Source organism: Salvia splendens, chromosome 6 (assembly GCF_004379255.2).
Source record: "Salvia splendens isolate huo1 chromosome 6, SspV2, whole genome shotgun sequence".
NCBI lineage: Eukaryota > Viridiplantae > Streptophyta > Magnoliopsida > Lamiales > Lamiaceae > Salvia > Salvia splendens.
This window is the reverse complement of record NC_056037.1, coordinates 35,602,690-35,620,820: the sequence shown is the minus strand read 5'-3', so window position 1 is coordinate 35,620,820 and position 18,131 is coordinate 35,602,690. Positions and strand designations below refer to the sequence as shown.

The window sequence follows — 18,131 nt, the reverse complement described above, 5'->3', positions numbered from 1 at the left end:
ATCAATAAAATTTATTTCATTTTCTCCTTATTCGTCTTATTTGTGCTTGAATTATGCATTGTCTTGTTCCGATTTGTTGTATAAAGCCAAATTTCAAATTTAAAAAAAAAAAAAAAAATAATTGAACCGGCGAAACCGCCGGTTCAAAAACCGGAACCGCCAAAACCGCCGGAAAACCGGCGGTTCCGAACCGGAACCGGAACCGCCCGGTTTTCGAACCGGAACCGGAACCGTGAAATAGCCTCACGGTCCGGTTCCGGTTCCGCTTCCGCCAAAACCGGAACCGGCGGTTCCGAACCGGAACCGCCGGTTTTCGAACCGTGGGCATCTCTACCTAGCGGTAAAAGGTGCTGGATACCGCGTCCATCCTGGAGGTCTCGAGTTCGAACCCTGGGTGGCGTAATTTGTCTTTCCTCCTTGTTATAGGAGTTGATTTGTAATTTTCTCCTTCATATATATGATATAAATATATGAAGTTAATTTAAAAAAAAAAAAAAATCTATAACCAACAAAAAATGAAATTAAGGGTAAAAACTTACCTAACAACACTTAAAAGAGATTCGGGAGTAGCTAGATGTCGGATTCACTTCGATTTTCGTCGATTTCTCTTCGTTTTCACCGATTTCTCGCATGCAGAGGGGGAGCGCTGGAGTGAAGAAAGAGGGCAGAAGCTTCGGTTTTCATCCAAGGCAAACACGCGAGAGCGTGAGACTTCGATTTTCGTCGATTTCTCTTCGTTTTCGCCGATTTCTCGCATGCAGAGGGGGAGCGCTGGAGTGAAGAAAGAGGGCAGAAGCTTCGGTTTTCATCCAAGGCAAACACGCGAGAGCGTGATGCGTGTTTAATTGAAACACGCGACAACGTGATGCGTGTTTACTAAACACGCGAGAGCCTCATGCGTGTTTAGTTAAAACACGCGATAGCCTGACGCGTCTTTCCCTTATCTGGAAACGTTTTTTTTTCGGGTACAAATGGCGGATAAGTTCCTCCATAACGTCCATTCGTGGAATTCTGCCAGCGCCTCTGCTGGGGATAGCGGGGCAGGTAAATCAAATAAGAAGGGGTTTGTGATAGATGATGATGAATACTCTGTCATAACTGAATTATCTGAGGAAACTGTTATTCCTAAAGAGGAGGGTGATGATGCAGCAATTACATTTGGTGTGACAAAAAAGAAGTCAAAGGCAAAGGCAAAAAAGAGTGGAGATAGCAGACGTGCTGGTGTTTCAGATTTTGGGTTGTTAGGAGTAGATGATGATGCTGATAGTAAGGAAACAGATGATGAGGATGAAGCATTAGGCTTGCCTGGCATTTCTTTTTCTGCGAAGAAGAAGCCTTCTAAGAGTAAAAAGAGTGTGTTTTCTGCATTCGAATTGCTTGCTGGAGAGGAAGAGTGCAGAGATAATGATGAGACTTCCGACGATGATGTTTGTATTACTTTCACTGGTAAAAAGAAGAAGTCATCAAAGGGTTCAAAGAAGACATCATTCAGTTCTGCATTGCTTGAAGAAGAAAATGATGATGCATCTTTTTCAAAGGGTGAAGATGGTTTTGGAAAAGGTGACCAGGAGGATTATATTTTTGCAAATAAATTTTTAGGCAAAAAGAAGTATTCAAAAAAGAAGAATATTGATGATGGTACTGCAGCTGGAATTGGATTTGGTGATGATATTGTTGAGCATGGTGGTGATTCTAAGGATAACAAGCCAAACAATGAAGAAGTAGCTTCGAAAAACAAAAAGAAGAAAAAGAAAGGTGGGAAAAATCTTCTAGAGGAAGAAGAGGACCTAGACAAGATCCTGGCTGATCTTGGTGCCGGACCTTCTCTCTCTAAACCTCTTCAAGATTCTGCAGTTGCACCTCTTCCAGAGAAGAAGTTACAGAACCAACCTGCAGAACAAGAGGAGGCTGAAGAGGAGGGGTGTGTGGAGACTGCAACATCAAAGAAGAAGAAAAAGAAGAAGGACAAAGACAAAGAGAAGAAGGCATCTGCCGTGGAAGAAAAACCAGAAGATACAAATAGTAAAGTAACTGGTAAGAAAGTCCCGAAGCATGTCAGGGAGATGCAGGAGAGACTTGCTAAACTAAAAGAGGCTGAAGAGACAAAAAAACGGCAAGAAGAAGAGAAGTTGAGAAAAGAAGAAGAGGAAAGGCTTAAACAAGAAGAACTGGATAGATTAGCTGAAGAGAAAAAGCGCTTAAAGAAGGAGAAGCTCCTCAAGAAAAAACAAGAAGGAAAGCTTCTTACAGGGAAGCAGAAAGAAGAGGCTAGGAGGTTAGAGGCAATGAGGAAGCAAATATTAGCTAATGCAAAATTGGATCTACTCACTGGAGAGCCTCCAAGGAGACCTCTGTACCAGAAGAAAAAATCCAAGCCCCACTACCAATCTAATGGAGCAGCTATTTCAGAAAATGGAGAGAGCACAGATGCAAAAGTGATTCGAGAAGATGTTGTGTCGGAGTTGGCTTCTGTTGAAGCAGAGAATGTTGAGGAAGTGGAGTCTCCGAATGCACCAGTTAAATCTGAGGTAACTGATGTTGTTGATGATGAAGAAGAAGATGATGATGAAGACTGGGATGCCAAAAGTTGGGATGAAGCTGACTTGACGTTACCAGGAAAAAGTGTATTTGCCGATGAAGAAGTTGGTTCTGAATCTGAACCCTTACCTAAGAAGGATATGAAGAACATAGGGACTGCACCTCAAGATGCTGAGCTGCATGCAAGCAAACTAATTGGCTTGGATTTGAAAGTATCTTCAGTTATGCCACCAACGGTGGTGAATGTGGACGTTCAAAAGAACTCTGAGGCAGATGGCAATGAAAAGAACAACAAAAAGAATTCTTCTGATCATGACAAGAATAACAAAATAGGAGCTGATGACGATCAGCCTGTTCACAATGGACAAAACCTTCGGTCTCCTATATGTTGTATTATGGGTCATGTCGATGCTGGAAAAACGAAGTTGCTTGATTGTATTAGAGGTACACACGTCCAAGAAGGTGAGGCAGGTGGGATAACACAGCAAATTGGAGCAACTTATTTCCCTGCCGAGAATATACGGGAGAGAACAAAGGAGCTGAAAGCTGATGCAAAGCTCAATGTCCCGGGTTTGTTAGTGATTGATACCCCTGGACACGAATCTTTCACCAAGTTGCGTACTAGAGGATCAGGATTATGTGATCTTGCAATTTTGGTTGTTGATCTAATGCATGGGTTGGAACCACAGACAATCGAGTCACTCAATCTTTTGAAAAGTGGAAAAACAGACTTTGTAATTGCCTTGAACAAAGTGAGTCACCCCGTATCTTGTCGATGCTGAATTCTTTATACCCATGTTGTTACTCTGTTTTCATTAGGTATTTCTTGTCTGGCAATATAGGTGGACCGACTTTATGGCTGGAAGACTTGCCCTAATGCACCCATAGGAAAGGCAATTAAGCAACAATCAAAAGATGTCATGATTGAATTTAACATGAGGCTAACCCAGGTCATATTTATCTCTTGCCTTATCTAGTAGGTTTCACTGTCTCAGCACCAATTTCTTTCTTATGAAATGCGTTTTTCTGCTACAGGTTATCACCCAGTTTAAGGAGCAAGGCCTCAATACTGAGTTGTACTATAAGAACAAAGAAATGGGGGAAACACAAAACATTGTACCAACAAGTGCCATAAGGTTTTTCTAATAAGTGTTTTGCTACTATATGTTTCTATCTGGTTTACTATTTCATAAGTTCTCTCTTACTAGGCTATAAGTCTATGCAATTTCTGACTTGTTGGTAATTGTCAACAGTGGCGAGGGTATCCCAGATTTACTGTTACTGCTGGTCCAGTGGGCTCAGAAGACGATGATTAAAAGGCTTACATATAGTGAGGAAGTGCAGGTTTGTTCCCTCACCTGCATTAGAATGAGAATGATACTTCATAATAGTCAATTTTAACATACTTTTGAGTCCAAACTATCTTTCCTTATCTTGTTTTCTTACCATCAAGTTTTTAATGGTAGCCTCGTCTTAAGTCTTTGGAGTTGGGAATCTGCCCGAAGCTAAGTCTACTCTCTATAGTCTGCAAGTATGAAATCACTTGAGCTGAAGGGTTGTGGAGAGCTGTCCAAGGCGACGATTAAGTGTCCACTTCTTAAATCTGTGGATACCTCTGCCTGTCCGAAATTATTGAAGCTTGGAAGGTCATGATGGGGTGAATTCAGATCTGTTTGACACCTATTTTTAACAAATTCCACTTGGTACTTCCACTATGCACATACATGACTGATATGAGTTTGGCTTTTGCACATACCCTGGTGATATGAGTTAGGCCTTTTGATCTTTTTAGCATACCACTCGAAACTATGTTTGACATGGATACTTGTTACATGTTGGAGTTTATCTACTAATTGATGTCTTTGAAATCAAACAGTTTACTTCTCGTGAATGATATAGTTAGTAGTTCAAATGTTTTTGCTAATTCCTGTTATTTTAGTCAAATTATGTACGTTACTTTCTTGCTTTGGCCATGCGACTTTTGTAAAATGGTTGAAGTTTCAAAAGATATTTAGCCCAAGCCATGTTTCCCTTTGACCTATATTTATATCGTTTGCACTAGACTAGATATTTAACTTCCATGAAATATTTGGTCTGAATCTTTCCCATGTATCAAGAATTTACTTTTTATCTTTTCTAATTTGGAAATAATTGTTCGTGCACGAAAACACACTAACCATGCTAAATTAGATGCCTATTACGAAGAATTTATCTTGTTCTTTTATAATTTTGAAATAATAGTTCATACACCATAATTCCATGTAACATACTACTAGTACTTAGTAATTAACTCACACACTGATTCATGTTATGTTATTATATGCAAGATATGTGCTGCTTCTACTTTTAAACACAAATCATTTGACGATACACACCCGAGAGTATAGCCGATAGTTATCAGCAAAACACCACAAACCCACGGCCAGTTGGCCTATATTTTGCACCGTAATGTCCTCCCATAATAATGTGTCTTTACACTGCAAGTGCATCAGTATAAATTCGCGTAATGCAGTTCGTCCAGTCCAATTTCCATCAACATAGGTAGAGCCATCAGAAAACCGATTTCAAGAGGCTTATTTTTGTCGAATTCCTGGTAGACTACTGAGCCCATTCTCAAGGCCACTAAGAACAAGATAAACGCGACCGACCATACAGGAAGGAAGATGCTGCCACAAGAACACAGGAAGGTCAACAGATTCTACAAAAAAGTAGTACTCAAAATAACTGTAAGATCTAAAGCTTATTTCACATACCAATTGTGGTGAAATAGCATGACAACATTCGGAAGAAGTCAATAAATCACGACTTAATGTTTGTTCACCATTTCCATTGGCAATCTGAGATATTTGGTTGAGTCCTACATCCCTTCCTTTACCAACTTGTATGTATTCATGATGGGTCACATTTCCTTCACGAAGGGTAGAATTGAACCCTGCACGACAAGTAAATCATTTACCATCCTACAAAGAAAGTTCAAGTAGCACTATCATTTTGGTCATACCATCAAATATGTCCTCACTCAGGTTGATGACCTTGGAGGCTTTGCTCACTCCTAGTCCTCCTCTTGTCAGGTGAAATAGTCGATCGAAAACATCTGGATGACCATAATGAAAATGAACCCTTCAAAAAGACACTAGATTTATATTATATCAACTTTGATTGATGATAGATAAGAAAATGAGTCAAGGTGGCATAAGAAAAATATACACAGGAAATATCATAAAATAATCAAAAGGTATATCAGATTATAGGCAAAGGATGGCCAATGGACAATATTGGAACAAGTTTACTGGTACGTTTACTTGCGAATATAACCAGTAACAAAAAGGCTAGATATGCCGCGAGTCATCACTGAACATCTTTTAAGCGAACTGTTGAAGATAAAAAAAAATGAATGAGCAGGGATGATGAAGAAACAGTAGTATGAAACCTATATCCATAATTGTGGAAAAGGAAAAACAAGTAAAGGTCTTAACCACCAGTAAGTGCTATATTTACACCAAAAGCAATGTTATATGTATGAATACTGAGCGAGCGGGGAGGATGAAGAAACAGTACAACTTACTTCAAAGGATTGGCCAACAATCTGTCATGTTTAAATTAGAAAAGTGTTGGAAAATATAATGCGGAAAATAAAAGATTGTTGCGGAAAGTAAAAGACAGGGAGAACTTTAAAGACTACATTGTGAATGACTTGAATTCTATTCGCTCCATGGTTACACAAGTATATATAGACTCTAATTCTAGCTAAACATGGAAAATATATTCTAATTATACTAATATCATTTTTATTTGATTTTCCATAATCTTCATTGATTTCCTTCTATATTCTTGCCATATCTTCATCCCTTGCCTTCTTGTTCTCCAATTAATTAATTTCCTTATTCCAACACTCCCCCTCAAGTTGAATGTCGACTTTTTCGGCACTTAACTTGCACGATCTTTAGTTTGATATATCGTATATACTCGTATTTAAGAATTCTTCAATTTCCATTGACAGTTTATGCTCGTATCATAGAGCTTCTTCAATTCATCATTGATAATTTATACTTGTTTCAAAGAGTTATTGAAAGTTTAGACTCGTTTCAAGGAGCTCTTCATTCATCATTGATAATTTAGACTCATTTCATGGAGTTCTTCAATTTTTTGTTGACGGTTTTAACTCGTGTTAAGGAGCTCTTCAATTTTCTGTTGGCAGTTTTAACTCGTGTCAAGGAGCTTGTCTAAACAGTTTTTACTCATATTTGAGAGCTATCTTAGATAGTTTTTGCTCATATCTAGGAGCCATCTTAGATAGTTTTAACTCATATCAAAGAGTCAAATCATTTTTTTTTCTTACTGGCAGTTTTTACTCGTGTCGAGGAGTTTTTTTATCTATGACTGACAGTTTTGGCTCATGTCGAGGAGCTAATTCAGACAGTTTTGACTCTTGTCGAGGAGCTCATTCTGACTGACAGTTTTGACTCTTGTCGAGGAGCTCATTCTGACAGTTTTGACTCTTGTCGAGGAGCTCATTCAGACCATTCTCGGTCCATTCCAGCTCAAACTATGAGCCCATTCATTTCTTTTATTTCTTGAGCTCAAACTCTGAGCCCATTCATTTCTTTTATTTCTTGAGCCTAATAACCATTAGGCCAAAATTTATTTCTCCTTTTTGGAGACCTTAACAATGAAGACGTGAAATCATCAGTCTCATTTATGTTTATTCATGAGTCTTTTCTCGGTGACATACACTCTAAACATGCTACCTCCGACGAGTAATCGCCGAACTATATGGAGTCTCTACTCCGTATGTCATTCTTTTCTGACAATACTTTTAATCGTCCATCCGAAGTCTGCTCATTTCTCCACGGTGAGAATTCTCTAATCACTCCTTCAATCCAGTTTCTAATTCTCAACAGCCGACGCTTCGCGGCCATTGTGCGTCCCCCATCTCTGTGTGGTGACACTATCTTCTCCCATTTAGTTTAAGAAGGCATCATCTTCTCTTATTGGCTTTGCTTTTCCCGCGGTTGTTCCTTTAACATCATCTTATGGCAATGGGTTCTCAACGTCCTCTCGACGACATCCCATTCCCACCAACTCTTAACTGCAGTTGTGTGGCGGCGGCATTAGCTCTCTCCTCCTCGCTGCACAGACGTTGGCTGCTCCGCCTTCGTCCTCGGCAATTATCTCCTTGATTCGGAGATTGAATCGTTTGGCAGTGGCTGATATCTCCCCCTCGGCCAAACGTTTCATCCATTATAACATGAGTCCGCAGCCTCTCACGAATGTTATTTTCTCCAGCCAACTGATCTCTTTTCGGTGACTACTTCCATAGTATCAGCTTTTCGGTGACATTTTCTCCCTATGTAACGGATTCCACTTGAAGCTGACACAAGCTTCTCGGCCGAACAAACCGATGACTCCTCTGTTTTCTTCGATTGGAGACTCGGGCTGCTACCTTCACGGCAACCTCTTCCCACTGGTTCTTTCATATGTTCGAAGAGGCAGAGAGGAATTGTTCAGAGTGTACTTCCTCTCCCCCTCTACCGGGCAATTCCTGAAACACCATACCAATATCTTGATTTCATCTTGCAGCAAGTATTAGCTTCCGAGCCGTCTTTACATGGTCAGTAGCAAGTGTTATCTTTTCATCACCATTATCTGTTTCCGAATCCGTGGGGATTCTTCCATCTAGGTTTACCAATTCACGTCAGCTTGGATACAACTTCCTTATTTTTCAACTCCAATCCCTGAGTGGTATCGGTACAAGCAGACACTAAACTTCTGATATCACTTTGCAGTAACCAGTAGTATCTATCCAATTTGCAATCTTTAATTGCTCTTTCTCCTTCAACCGGTCACCAAGAAGCAGGCAGCAACCTCTCCAGTCCATCGTCCGGCCACCGTGAGCTCTTCTCGATGGGATACTTCATTCTCTGTGGCCATCTTCTCGGCAGCCTTCAAGGCGCCCATCTTTGGGCTCTCGATCTCTACGGCGGGTAATCGATTCGCCGCTTCTGCCAGCGCCCGCCAGCCTTACTTCTCGCCGTTGTCCGCCATCGGCTGCTGGAGCTCGCCGAGGTCACCCCGTTGCTGCTGTCCGGATTAGTTCGGGCAGCTGCTGCCCGCCGTTCTTCGTCTTGGCAGTCCCGTTTCTTCCAAAACTTGATAGGAACTTGGAATTGTTTCTTCTGTCTTGATTTCTTGAACAAAAATATGGGGTGGAGAACTTTGTAAATTGTGGGAATATAACAGTGGTGATTCCTCCACAAGCAGAATATTTGGTGCAACTGTATGTGATATTTGGGTTTAAGAACTCCGATTAAAAGGAACCCTCTTTTTTTTTGGTTTTGAACAAACTAACGAAGGATCATTAGCTGCTCTGATACCATGTTGGAAAATATAATGCGGAAAATAAAAGATTGTTGCGGAAAGTAAAAGACAGGGAGAACTTTAAAGACTACATTGTGAATGACTTGATTCTATTCGCTCCATGGTTACACAAGTATATATAGACTCTAATTCTAGCTAAACATGGAAAATATATTCTAATTATACTAATATCCTTTTTATTTGATTTTCCATAATCTTCATTGATTTCCTTCTATATTCTTGCCATATCTTCATCCCTTGCCTTCTTGTTCTCCAATTAATTAATTTCCTTATTCCAACAAAAAGTTTACCCGAAAAAGCGCAACTCAATTGGTAAAATGCTTGTCTTCCACACAATAAGGCCAGGTTTCAAGTCATCATGGAGATAAGTGTGAAAAAGTTATTTATCATGTTTAAATTAGAAAAGTTTACTAGAAAATTAGTACTCAGAAGAACACAGGATGGTCAACAGATTCTATAAAAAAAAATTAGTACTCAAAATAATTTGTATTATCGAAAGCTTATTTCACATACTGAAGTAGAAACCGATTGTGGTGAAATAGCATGATGGCTTTGCAAAATGATGGCTAAGCCTAGCATGAAAACCAACCCTTCAAAAAGACGTACACAAGATTTAGTGAAAAATGCCGTAGCCTTTTGTCAACTTTGGAAACGTAAGTACTCGAGGAGAGCTTTGGTGTCCACTATCCCAAAATTGAGGTTTTCTTGCACACTATTTTTCTCTTGAATTTTGTGTAGATTGAAATTACCTTCTTCGTCATAATGATTTAGAGAAGACTTTGCAAAAAAATAGTTACTAGTTAAGTGTACTTCAAAGTTTAAGCCTGAGCTAACATAAGAAGAATACTGGGTTTGGAGACCTTTTGATGATATAAAAAATGACTCAATTAATAAGGTGGACAATAATAGAAGCAGTGTAAAATATGGTCCATCTTATTAGGTTTTTTTTTTTTTTTTTTTTATCAAAAAGTGTCGATTTTTATAGGCTAGCCTGTAGAAAAAAGTGAGACAACTCCACAATGCCTCTGTTGTAACAGTTAAAAATGGAGCTAATGGGCCTAGAGTAAATGAAGCCCAACCAATCTGATGATGAGTTCGGCCCATAAACAAACAAACCCTGACAGCCCTCATTCCATATCCATATATAAACAGACACTCGCCATTCATTCACCCCCAATTTCTATTTTCACACACAAAGACGCATTGCGCAAAACCCTAATTCTTCTGCGGCGGTCGCGAAGATGCAGATCTTCGTGAAAACCCTAACGGGGAAGACGATCACCCTGGAGGTGGAGTCGTCCGACACCATCGACAACGTCAAGGCCAAGATCCAGGACAAGGAGGGCATCCCGCCGGACCAGCAGCGCCTCATCTTCGCCGGCAAGCAGCTCGAGGACGGCCGCACCCTCGCCGACTACAACATCCAGAAGGAGTCCACGCTCCACCTCGTCCTCCGCCTCCGCGGCGGCGCGAAGAAGCGCAAGAAGAAGACCTACACCAAGCCGAAGAAGATCAAGCACAAGCACAAGAAGGTGAAGCTCGCCGTCCTCCAGTTCTACAAGGTCGACGATTCGGGAAAGGTGCAGCGCCTCAGGAAGGAGTGCCCCAACGCGGAGTGCGGCGCCGGGACGTTTATGGCGAATCATTTTGACCGCCATTACTGCGGTAAGTGTGGCTTGACCTATGTCTACAATAAGGCCGGTGGAGATTGAATTTAGGGGTTTTTTATGCTGAGGATTTTACCGTTGTTAGTGTTTGGACATGGATTTATCGTTTTTTGGGTAATCTGTTGAGACCTTGAGTTTAAATCAGTTTTACTGTTTATTTCAATGGTAATCTGCTTGATTTTTGCTTCTTCTTTGCTGCTAAATCTATTTTCTTATTGATCACTGTTATAATGTTAACCTATCTAATCGTCAATGATTAATATTATTCTCCATTGAGATGTTGAGTTTCTTTGATTAATATAAATATTTTTTGTTTTGTAAATTCTTTGATTCAATCCTCGAATATGGAGTACATTTTACGCACTGATTAATTATTTTCTTTTGATTTTGTTGTCTAAAACCAATAGCGTCATACTAGTATTTGTTTATGTAAATTCTTTTGGTTTGGATACAAGAAACCAACTTGGTTAATTATAATCTTCATGATTCAAAATGTATTGGAACTTATACTATATTTATAATCATTGAATTATTGCGTCAAGCTGAAACTTTTTTGTTCAAAATGTTGTAATACTCTAGTTTTGTGGTAATACTGTACTCTACTCACTATGATGATTGAATTTTGCATATGAATGTTGTAAGAATAGTTTTGTTGTAATTTAACTCGTCAAAACGCTTGGTAAAACAATTGTTTGCATGTAACAATTTAGATTATTTTTTACAATTATTCCAAAATTAATATAAAATTTTAATAATTCAAACTGTTTTTGTGCAAGTGTGGTAATAATTATTTTCTGGCTATTCTGTTGATGTATAAATGGTGTAATAAGTACGGGAGTGAAATAACAATCTGAAATGTCGTGTGTGCGCTACTACTCCACAAGACTTGCAAAAACACGCCTTTGTTGATCAAGAAATATTATATTTATTGAGCTGATTTTTCTGTTTACTCAGTAAATTGTGTTGGTACAAAATCATCTACTTCATTTTAGTGTGACCAATCATAGTATAAAATTGCTATGATAATTGATAAATGAATGAAAGCAAATGAACGACACATAGGAATTAATCCACAATGATTAATATCGAAGGCAAGAAGGATCATGTACTACAACTTGACTCATCAAACTACTTGACCACTCAAAATCCATCCCAGTTTGATTTTTGACTCGTTTGTTTGCAAGATGGCTATCCACCCCTCTCTCTGCACCGTACCCTATATAAGTGTATACAAAACACAAGATTCGATCTCTATTATAATCAACTATAACTAATTAGAAAGCTATTGTGATTACCAACAGTATCATCCATAATATTCAATGTGAAATAAACTCAACATATCCTTTTCGTTGAAATGGGACTTAGGAGTCCAAGGTTGTAATAGAGTATATCTGTGCCCGTCTTGTATTTCGTTTTCTCATTCTTTTTGTTCTAAGCTGGAGTTTTTTTTGTGTTTGAATGATTTCTCATGTATGTAAAAGCCGGGAAAATGAAAATACATAAGAAATCCATACAATAGTGATTTGCGAAGTAGGAGTATAATTTTCAACGCTAATCTGTATGTATAATACTGTCTGTACTCCTATTAATTAAAAAAATGTAAAGTGAGATCAATATACAATTTGGGAGTCATATTTAGTGGGATGGGCTCACGAAAGCCCAATTCTACCATATTTAAAAAACAAAAGAAAAGAAGAAAAATGGATTTTGAAATTAAATTAGGGAGTGAAGTACTAGTAAGGTATGTGAGTACTGTATTATAAGTACTTCATCTCTTTTCAATCACTTAATTAATTTATTTTTTTCAAAAGTTTCTATTATAATTAATTTTTAAAATTATCAAATTTGCATTATTATTAATACGAAGGCAATGTGTGTGAATTGACTAAACAGTAGAAAGATAATGCTTGAGATCAAAGTATCAGAAAAATATTTTTCAAAAGATATGGTGAAGGACGAGTAGTTTGTGTGGATGAGGTAGAGTCAACAAATTCTAAGATGCAGAGGCTTCCTGGATCTTTCCCTCTCCTTCCATATTTCCACGCAACAAAACAAGCACAGCTATAGGTTGCAGTAGTGAGAGAAAATCAAACACAAACACTAACACATTGAGATGGCCGGCCATCTCTTTCTCTCTATTCGCCTCCTGCATGCTTCTTTCTCATCGACGGCCTACATTAGAGAGTCAATCTCGTCGTCTACCAAACCGGTGCCATTGATATCAATTCATTATACTTTAAAAATGTTAGTAAATAAATAATGAATTTGTTGATGTTTAGGTGCCTCCTTTACTTGGATGCAGCGTGGGGGTGTTGCAGTTAATCTTAGATGAGAAGTTCTCTCCTAATGAAAAGGGTAGGTAGTCTTGATAAAGTAGTTGCTTCCCTTATGTAAGTAAGTAGATGATAAAATTTGCAAATACCCTAATACACAATTTTTTAGATTGTCACATGTATGGTGCGTATATATATTGGGTTATGTATGGTGTGTCACACTATCCCGGAACTAATGTTGAGATTTTTGGGGAGGTATGTATAGTACATTTGGTTCATACTTTATTCGTCCACAATCAATGTTCATGTTTTATCAACAAAAATTAATCTTCTTTTATCTTTATAACACCAATCTACCATTTTTCTTCTCTTTCTACTACTTATTTAACCACTACTACAAACTAATACTCCCTCTGGTCCACATAATTGAGTTATTTTTCTATTTTGCGAAGTTCCCTCATAGTTTATTCATTTCCGACAATAATTAACCCACTTTGCTTTCCTACTACATTTTCTCTCTTACTCTATCTTTTTTACTTTATTCTCTTCATTTTTTCCCTATCTCTTACCCTTTCTCTCTTTCCATTTAACATAATAAACGTTTTTTTTAATTATGTGTTGACGCCGTAACTATGGTGGAACAAAGAGAGTGGTAATATTTTAAGTTTTTTTTCTCTATTTTATACTTTACCAATTTTACATAAACGCTTCATCATTTAATGTCAAAATGGTTGTGGACGGAGGATGTATACAAAATTGAAATGAATTAGCTGAAGCATATAGTAAATGAATATTATTTGAATGGATGGATGCAGGGGATAGTGAGTTGGACCATTGTTTGTTATTTTGTGTATACGCCCTTCTTGATCAATCTAGCCCGTTGGATCAAAACTCTTTGCCAAGTACTCCTAGTTTAGTTTCTTACAACAATCATATCTACATCGAGGTGTATAAATGTATGTTTTACAATGAACACTTGTATCAAAAATAATATACCAGCTTTTTACTCCCAAAGATATTTGAAATATGTCTTGTGATTTTTATAGTTGTGAATATAATTTGTTTTCCTTATCTCAAAACAAAAGAGGTATTTCCATTTGACATTTTAGTTTAATTTATTTAAAATATTAAATACTCCTACTATATAGGAGTAGTATAGACTATAGAGTAACATTTACTATATTACTTGTTGATGAAAAATTTGCAATTTTCCAGTTTAGAAACATGACCACGCATATTTCAACATTAAGAATATCTCGAACTTATCAAAAATCATACTAGTATTTTTTTAATATAGTATCTTTAAACTAGAAATATAATAATGTACGTACTTGTATTAATACTATACAAAAAGAGATCTGAGATCCTTTGTGTATATCACCAAATTTTATTACTATGTCCACCACTAGATATCTATTTATAAGAGAAATTAAAAAAGTGATAAGAGAAAGTAAAGATATTTAAACTGACAATATCAAGAACAAATTTTGAAGATGCAACCAGTGTTACAATTTAAGACCGTACAAAATACTATGTTGAAATTATTTATAATATTGTAATTTTTCCTGATATATATACTATAAAAAGTATGTACTCCGTATATGCATTACAAGACTGAGATATTCACTCACATCCACCACAAAATCCTTAGAAAAACAAAACCATCGAAAAAAATAAAAATAAAATAAAATAACAAATAAAGAAAAACAAAACCCAAAATCATTAGAACCTACCAAGAAATGGTCGACCTCAAATTCCTAACAACAATTTCAAAGAAAAAATTATGTGAAATCTCAAAAAAAAAAGATATCAGAAAATTAAAACAAAACAAGAAGCAGAAAACAAGGCATACAGAAACCCAAACTCTGTATGCCAAAAGTTTCTCGCTCATGTTTTCAGGCCGTCATGGTTAGACATCACAATCACACCATTATCAATGTTATTCTCTCTATAGCAACCATTTCCCTTCTCTCTCACACAACCCACGCACAAGACAAACCTCTGATCCTCAGCTGCGGCGGCTCCTCCGCCTCCGCCAAAGACGCCGACGGCCGCTCCTGGGATCCAGATGACAAATTCCTCTCCGCCGGCGCCAGATCCGTCGCTGCGAAATCTGGCGTTCAGGATCCGTCACTGCCATCGGAAATTCCTTATATGACAGCGAGGATCTTCCAATCGGAAGGCAAATACCAATTCCCGATCAAAGATACGAAATCTCGGACGATGCTCCGCCTCCATTTCTACCCCTCATCCTACCCTAATTTCGACATCTCCAAATCCTACTTCGCCGTCGTGGCCGGCGGCGTGACGCTGCTGAACAATTTCAGTGCCTCAATGTCAGCGGAGGCGCTCTCTCAGGCGTATTTCATCAAGGAATTCTTCCTCGCGCCGTCGGATTCGCCAACGCTCGACGTCACGTTCACGCCGGCCGCGGGCGCGTTTGCGTTCGTGAACGGGATTGAGGTTTTGCCGATCCCTGCGATCTTCGATTCGGATCCGGCGCTCGCTGGCACCGTTGGAGCGGGTGTTGACGCTACCGGGGCGACAACTGTGCCGATCGGCGACAGTAGCATGGAGACGATGTTTAGGTTGAATGTCGGCGGTCAGTATGTTTCACCGGTGAATGATTCCGGCGGATTGATGCGGAGTTGGTATGATGATAGTGTTTATCTGTACGGAGCGGCCACGGGAGTTGCGGTGGCTGCTAATGTGAGCGTTGCTTATAAAACAATGCCTCCCTTCATGGCCCCACTGGATGTGTACTCGACCTATAGATCAATGGGAGCATACAAGGATGTGAACAAGATATCAAATCTCACATGGATTTTCGAGGTTGATCCGAATTTCATGTACATGGTGAGGTTCCATTGGTGTGATTCCGAGATGACGAGGTCGAATCAGAGAGTTTTCAATATATACATCAACAATAAAACCGCCGAATACGACGTCGACGTGTTCGCCATGACCATGGCCACGGCGACCCCGGTCAAGAAGGACTTTGTGGCTCGAGTCGGAGCCGACTCGGGCTCCCAGCTCTGGGTGTCCCTGCACCCCACAGAGTCCGCGAGGTCCCAGTTCGCCGACGTCCTCCTCAACGGACTTGAGATTTTCAAGCTGAGCGACGTGGCCAAAAGGAACCTCGCGGGCCCCAATCCAACCATCTCTGACCTCATGAGGAGGTACCAGGATAGTCACATGGGGCCCGCGTCGTTTGAGGAGGAGAAATCCGCCATCACCACGGTGATCATCACGGGGGCGGGTGGGGCCGTCGCGTTCGGTCTCGCCTTTGTCGTTTGCCTCTTCGTTTACCAGAGGAAACGAAGAGGCCCAAAAGGCGATGGCGCTACCACGTGGCTACCTATATCATGGAACTCGAACACGAGTTCCACCACCATAAAATCCTCCATGTCGGGCCGGAGCCAGGGCATGACCATCTCGTCTGACGCCGCGTGCAACTGCCGCTACTTCAGCCTCACCGAGATCATAGGCGCTACCAAGAACTTCGACGAGTCCAACGTCATCGGCGTGGGAGGCTTCGGAAAAGTGTACAAGGGCGTGGTAGACGGAGGCACGATGGTCGCCGTAAAACGGTCAAATCCATCCTCTGACCAAGGGATCAACGAGTTCCAAACGGAAATCGAGATGCTCTCGAGGCTCAGGCACCGACATCTCGTCTCGTTGATCGGATTCTGCGAGGATAACGGTGAGATGATTCTAGTGTACGACTACATGGGGCAAGGGACGCTAAGGGAGCATCTCTACAAGGGCAACAAAGTCATTCTATCATGGAAACAACGTCTAGAGATATGCATCGGAGCAGCAAGAGGCCTACATTACCTCCACACGGGAGCAAGATACACCATCATCCACAGAGACGTCAAGACCACGAACATCCTCCTCGACGACAAATGGGTGGCTAAAATGTCCGATTTCGGGTTGTCGAAGACGGGCCCGGACATGAATAAAGGCCACGTCAGCACAGTGGTGAAAGGCAGCTTCGGGTATTTAGATCCAGAGTATTTCAGGCGACAACAACTAACCGAAAAATCCGACGTGTACTCGTTCGGAGTGGTGCTTTTCGAGGTTCTATGCGCCCGTCCAGTGCTGAACCCTAGCTTGCCAAAGGAGCAAGTGAGCCTCGCCGATTGGGCGATGAGGTGTGCGAGAAATGGAACGCTTGAGGAGATCATTGATCCACAACTGCAAGGGAAAATGAACCAAGAGAGCTTGAACAAGTTCATGGAAACGGCAGAGAAATGCTTGGCTGATCACGGCACGGATCGTCCGTCAATGGGCGATGTGCTGTGGAATCTAGAGTTCGCTCTACAGCTACATGAAAATCCTGACAACAAAAGAGGCGAATCTGCTGCGACGGGAAGCGTCGACTTCCAAGGACAGATCGATCAGAATAGCATCATGGCTATGCATAGAAGCATTCTTAATATTGAAGATGATGATGATGATGAGGAAGCAAGGAAATCGAAGAACGAGAGTGATAATCCAGATGAGATTTTCTCACAGATTATCAACCCTACGGGTCGTTGATGTATGTATATATATATAACATATATTGATCACAAGATTCCGGTGTGTATTGATGTTCTCGATGAATTTATGAGTGGAATTAGCATGCAGATGATCAACTTGGAGGTTATATTTTTTTATTTGCGGAGGTGGAGTAATGCATTTCAAAAATTTATTTTTTGGCAAGATTTCTCTTTAATTAAACCATAAGAAACGTCATATTTTATGAATTAAATGTACTTAAATTAATCACATTTTTATTTTTTACCAACTCATTTTTTGTTAAAAAAAAAGTACTACATGAACTTTTAAATTTTTCAGAATATAGCGAAGTTCAAACTTCATTTTCCAATATTGTTTTTACTGATTTTGATGTGAAATTAATGTTCCGTTGGAAAGCTATTGTTTTATCTTTGTAATGGTCCAAATTATGATTAAAAAGGAAAAATATATAGTAATGCGATGTCTTTATATATAAACATCAGACTCGTGAAAACCGAGTTATTCACAATTAAAATTGAATTAGGCTCAATTGAATAATAAAATTCCCAAAATATGGGAATGTATTTCCAAGCAATTAAATTCATTTTAATCTTATCAATGTAACTACTTAGAATTTTATAGTACTATTTTTAAATTATTTATAAAGTAGTACTACTATTATTTAACTATAACATGTAAATATAAAAAAACGAAAGAATTCATCCATGATCTCAAATTTATTTCTAATTCAAACTAAAATTAATCTTAT

The 18,131-nt window shown here is 39.3% G+C and overlaps 3 protein-coding genes across 3 annotated transcripts; all 3 read left to right on the top strand.

Annotated features, from left to right (window-relative positions):
- Positions 1–971: 971 nt before the first annotated feature.
- On the top strand, positions 972–4,432 carry LOC121809198 (eukaryotic translation initiation factor 5B-like). Its single transcript, XM_042209738.1, has 5 exons — positions 972–3,290; positions 3,381–3,488; positions 3,574–3,674; positions 3,792–3,882; positions 4,415–4,432. Exons 1-5 carry the CDS (start codon positions 972–974, stop codon positions 4,430–4,432), a joined length of 2,637 nt encoding a protein of 878 aa, XP_042065672.1.
- Positions 4,433–10,096: 5,664 nt separating this feature from the next.
- On the top strand, positions 10,097–10,770 carry LOC121807417 (ubiquitin-40S ribosomal protein S27a). The gene has a single exon (XM_042207644.1). The coding sequence runs from the start codon at positions 10,158–10,160 to the stop codon at positions 10,626–10,628; it is 471 nt and encodes a 156-aa protein (XP_042063578.1). The 5' UTR covers positions 10,097–10,157; the 3' UTR covers positions 10,629–10,770.
- A 3,657-nt stretch (positions 10,771–14,427) lies between these two features.
- Positions 14,428–17,490, top strand: LOC121807412 (receptor-like protein kinase ANXUR1). Its single transcript, XM_042207637.1, has one exon. It carries the CDS (start codon positions 14,726–14,728, stop codon positions 17,399–17,401), a length of 2,676 nt encoding a protein of 891 aa, XP_042063571.1. The 5' UTR covers positions 14,428–14,725; the 3' UTR covers positions 17,402–17,490.
- The last annotated feature ends 641 nt before the right edge of the window (positions 17,491–18,131 follow it).

Coding starts and splice junctions, on each gene's coding strand:
- LOC121809198 (XM_042209738.1), top strand. CDS start 972: ATGGCGGATAAGTTCCTCCATAACGTCCATTCGTGGAATTCTGCCAGC. Junction 3,291..3,380: donor TTGTAATTGCCTTGAACAAA/GTGAGTCACCCC, acceptor CTGGCAATATAG/GTGGACCGACTTTATGGCTG. Junction 3,675..3,791: donor GTACCAACAAGTGCCATAAG/GTTTTTCTAATA, acceptor AATTGTCAACAG/TGGCGAGGGTATCCCAGATT.
- LOC121807417 (XM_042207644.1), top strand. CDS start 10,158: ATGCAGATCTTCGTGAAAACCCTAACGGGGAAGACGATCACCCTGGAG.
- LOC121807412 (XM_042207637.1), top strand. CDS start 14,726: ATGCCAAAAGTTTCTCGCTCATGTTTTCAGGCCGTCATGGTTAGACAT.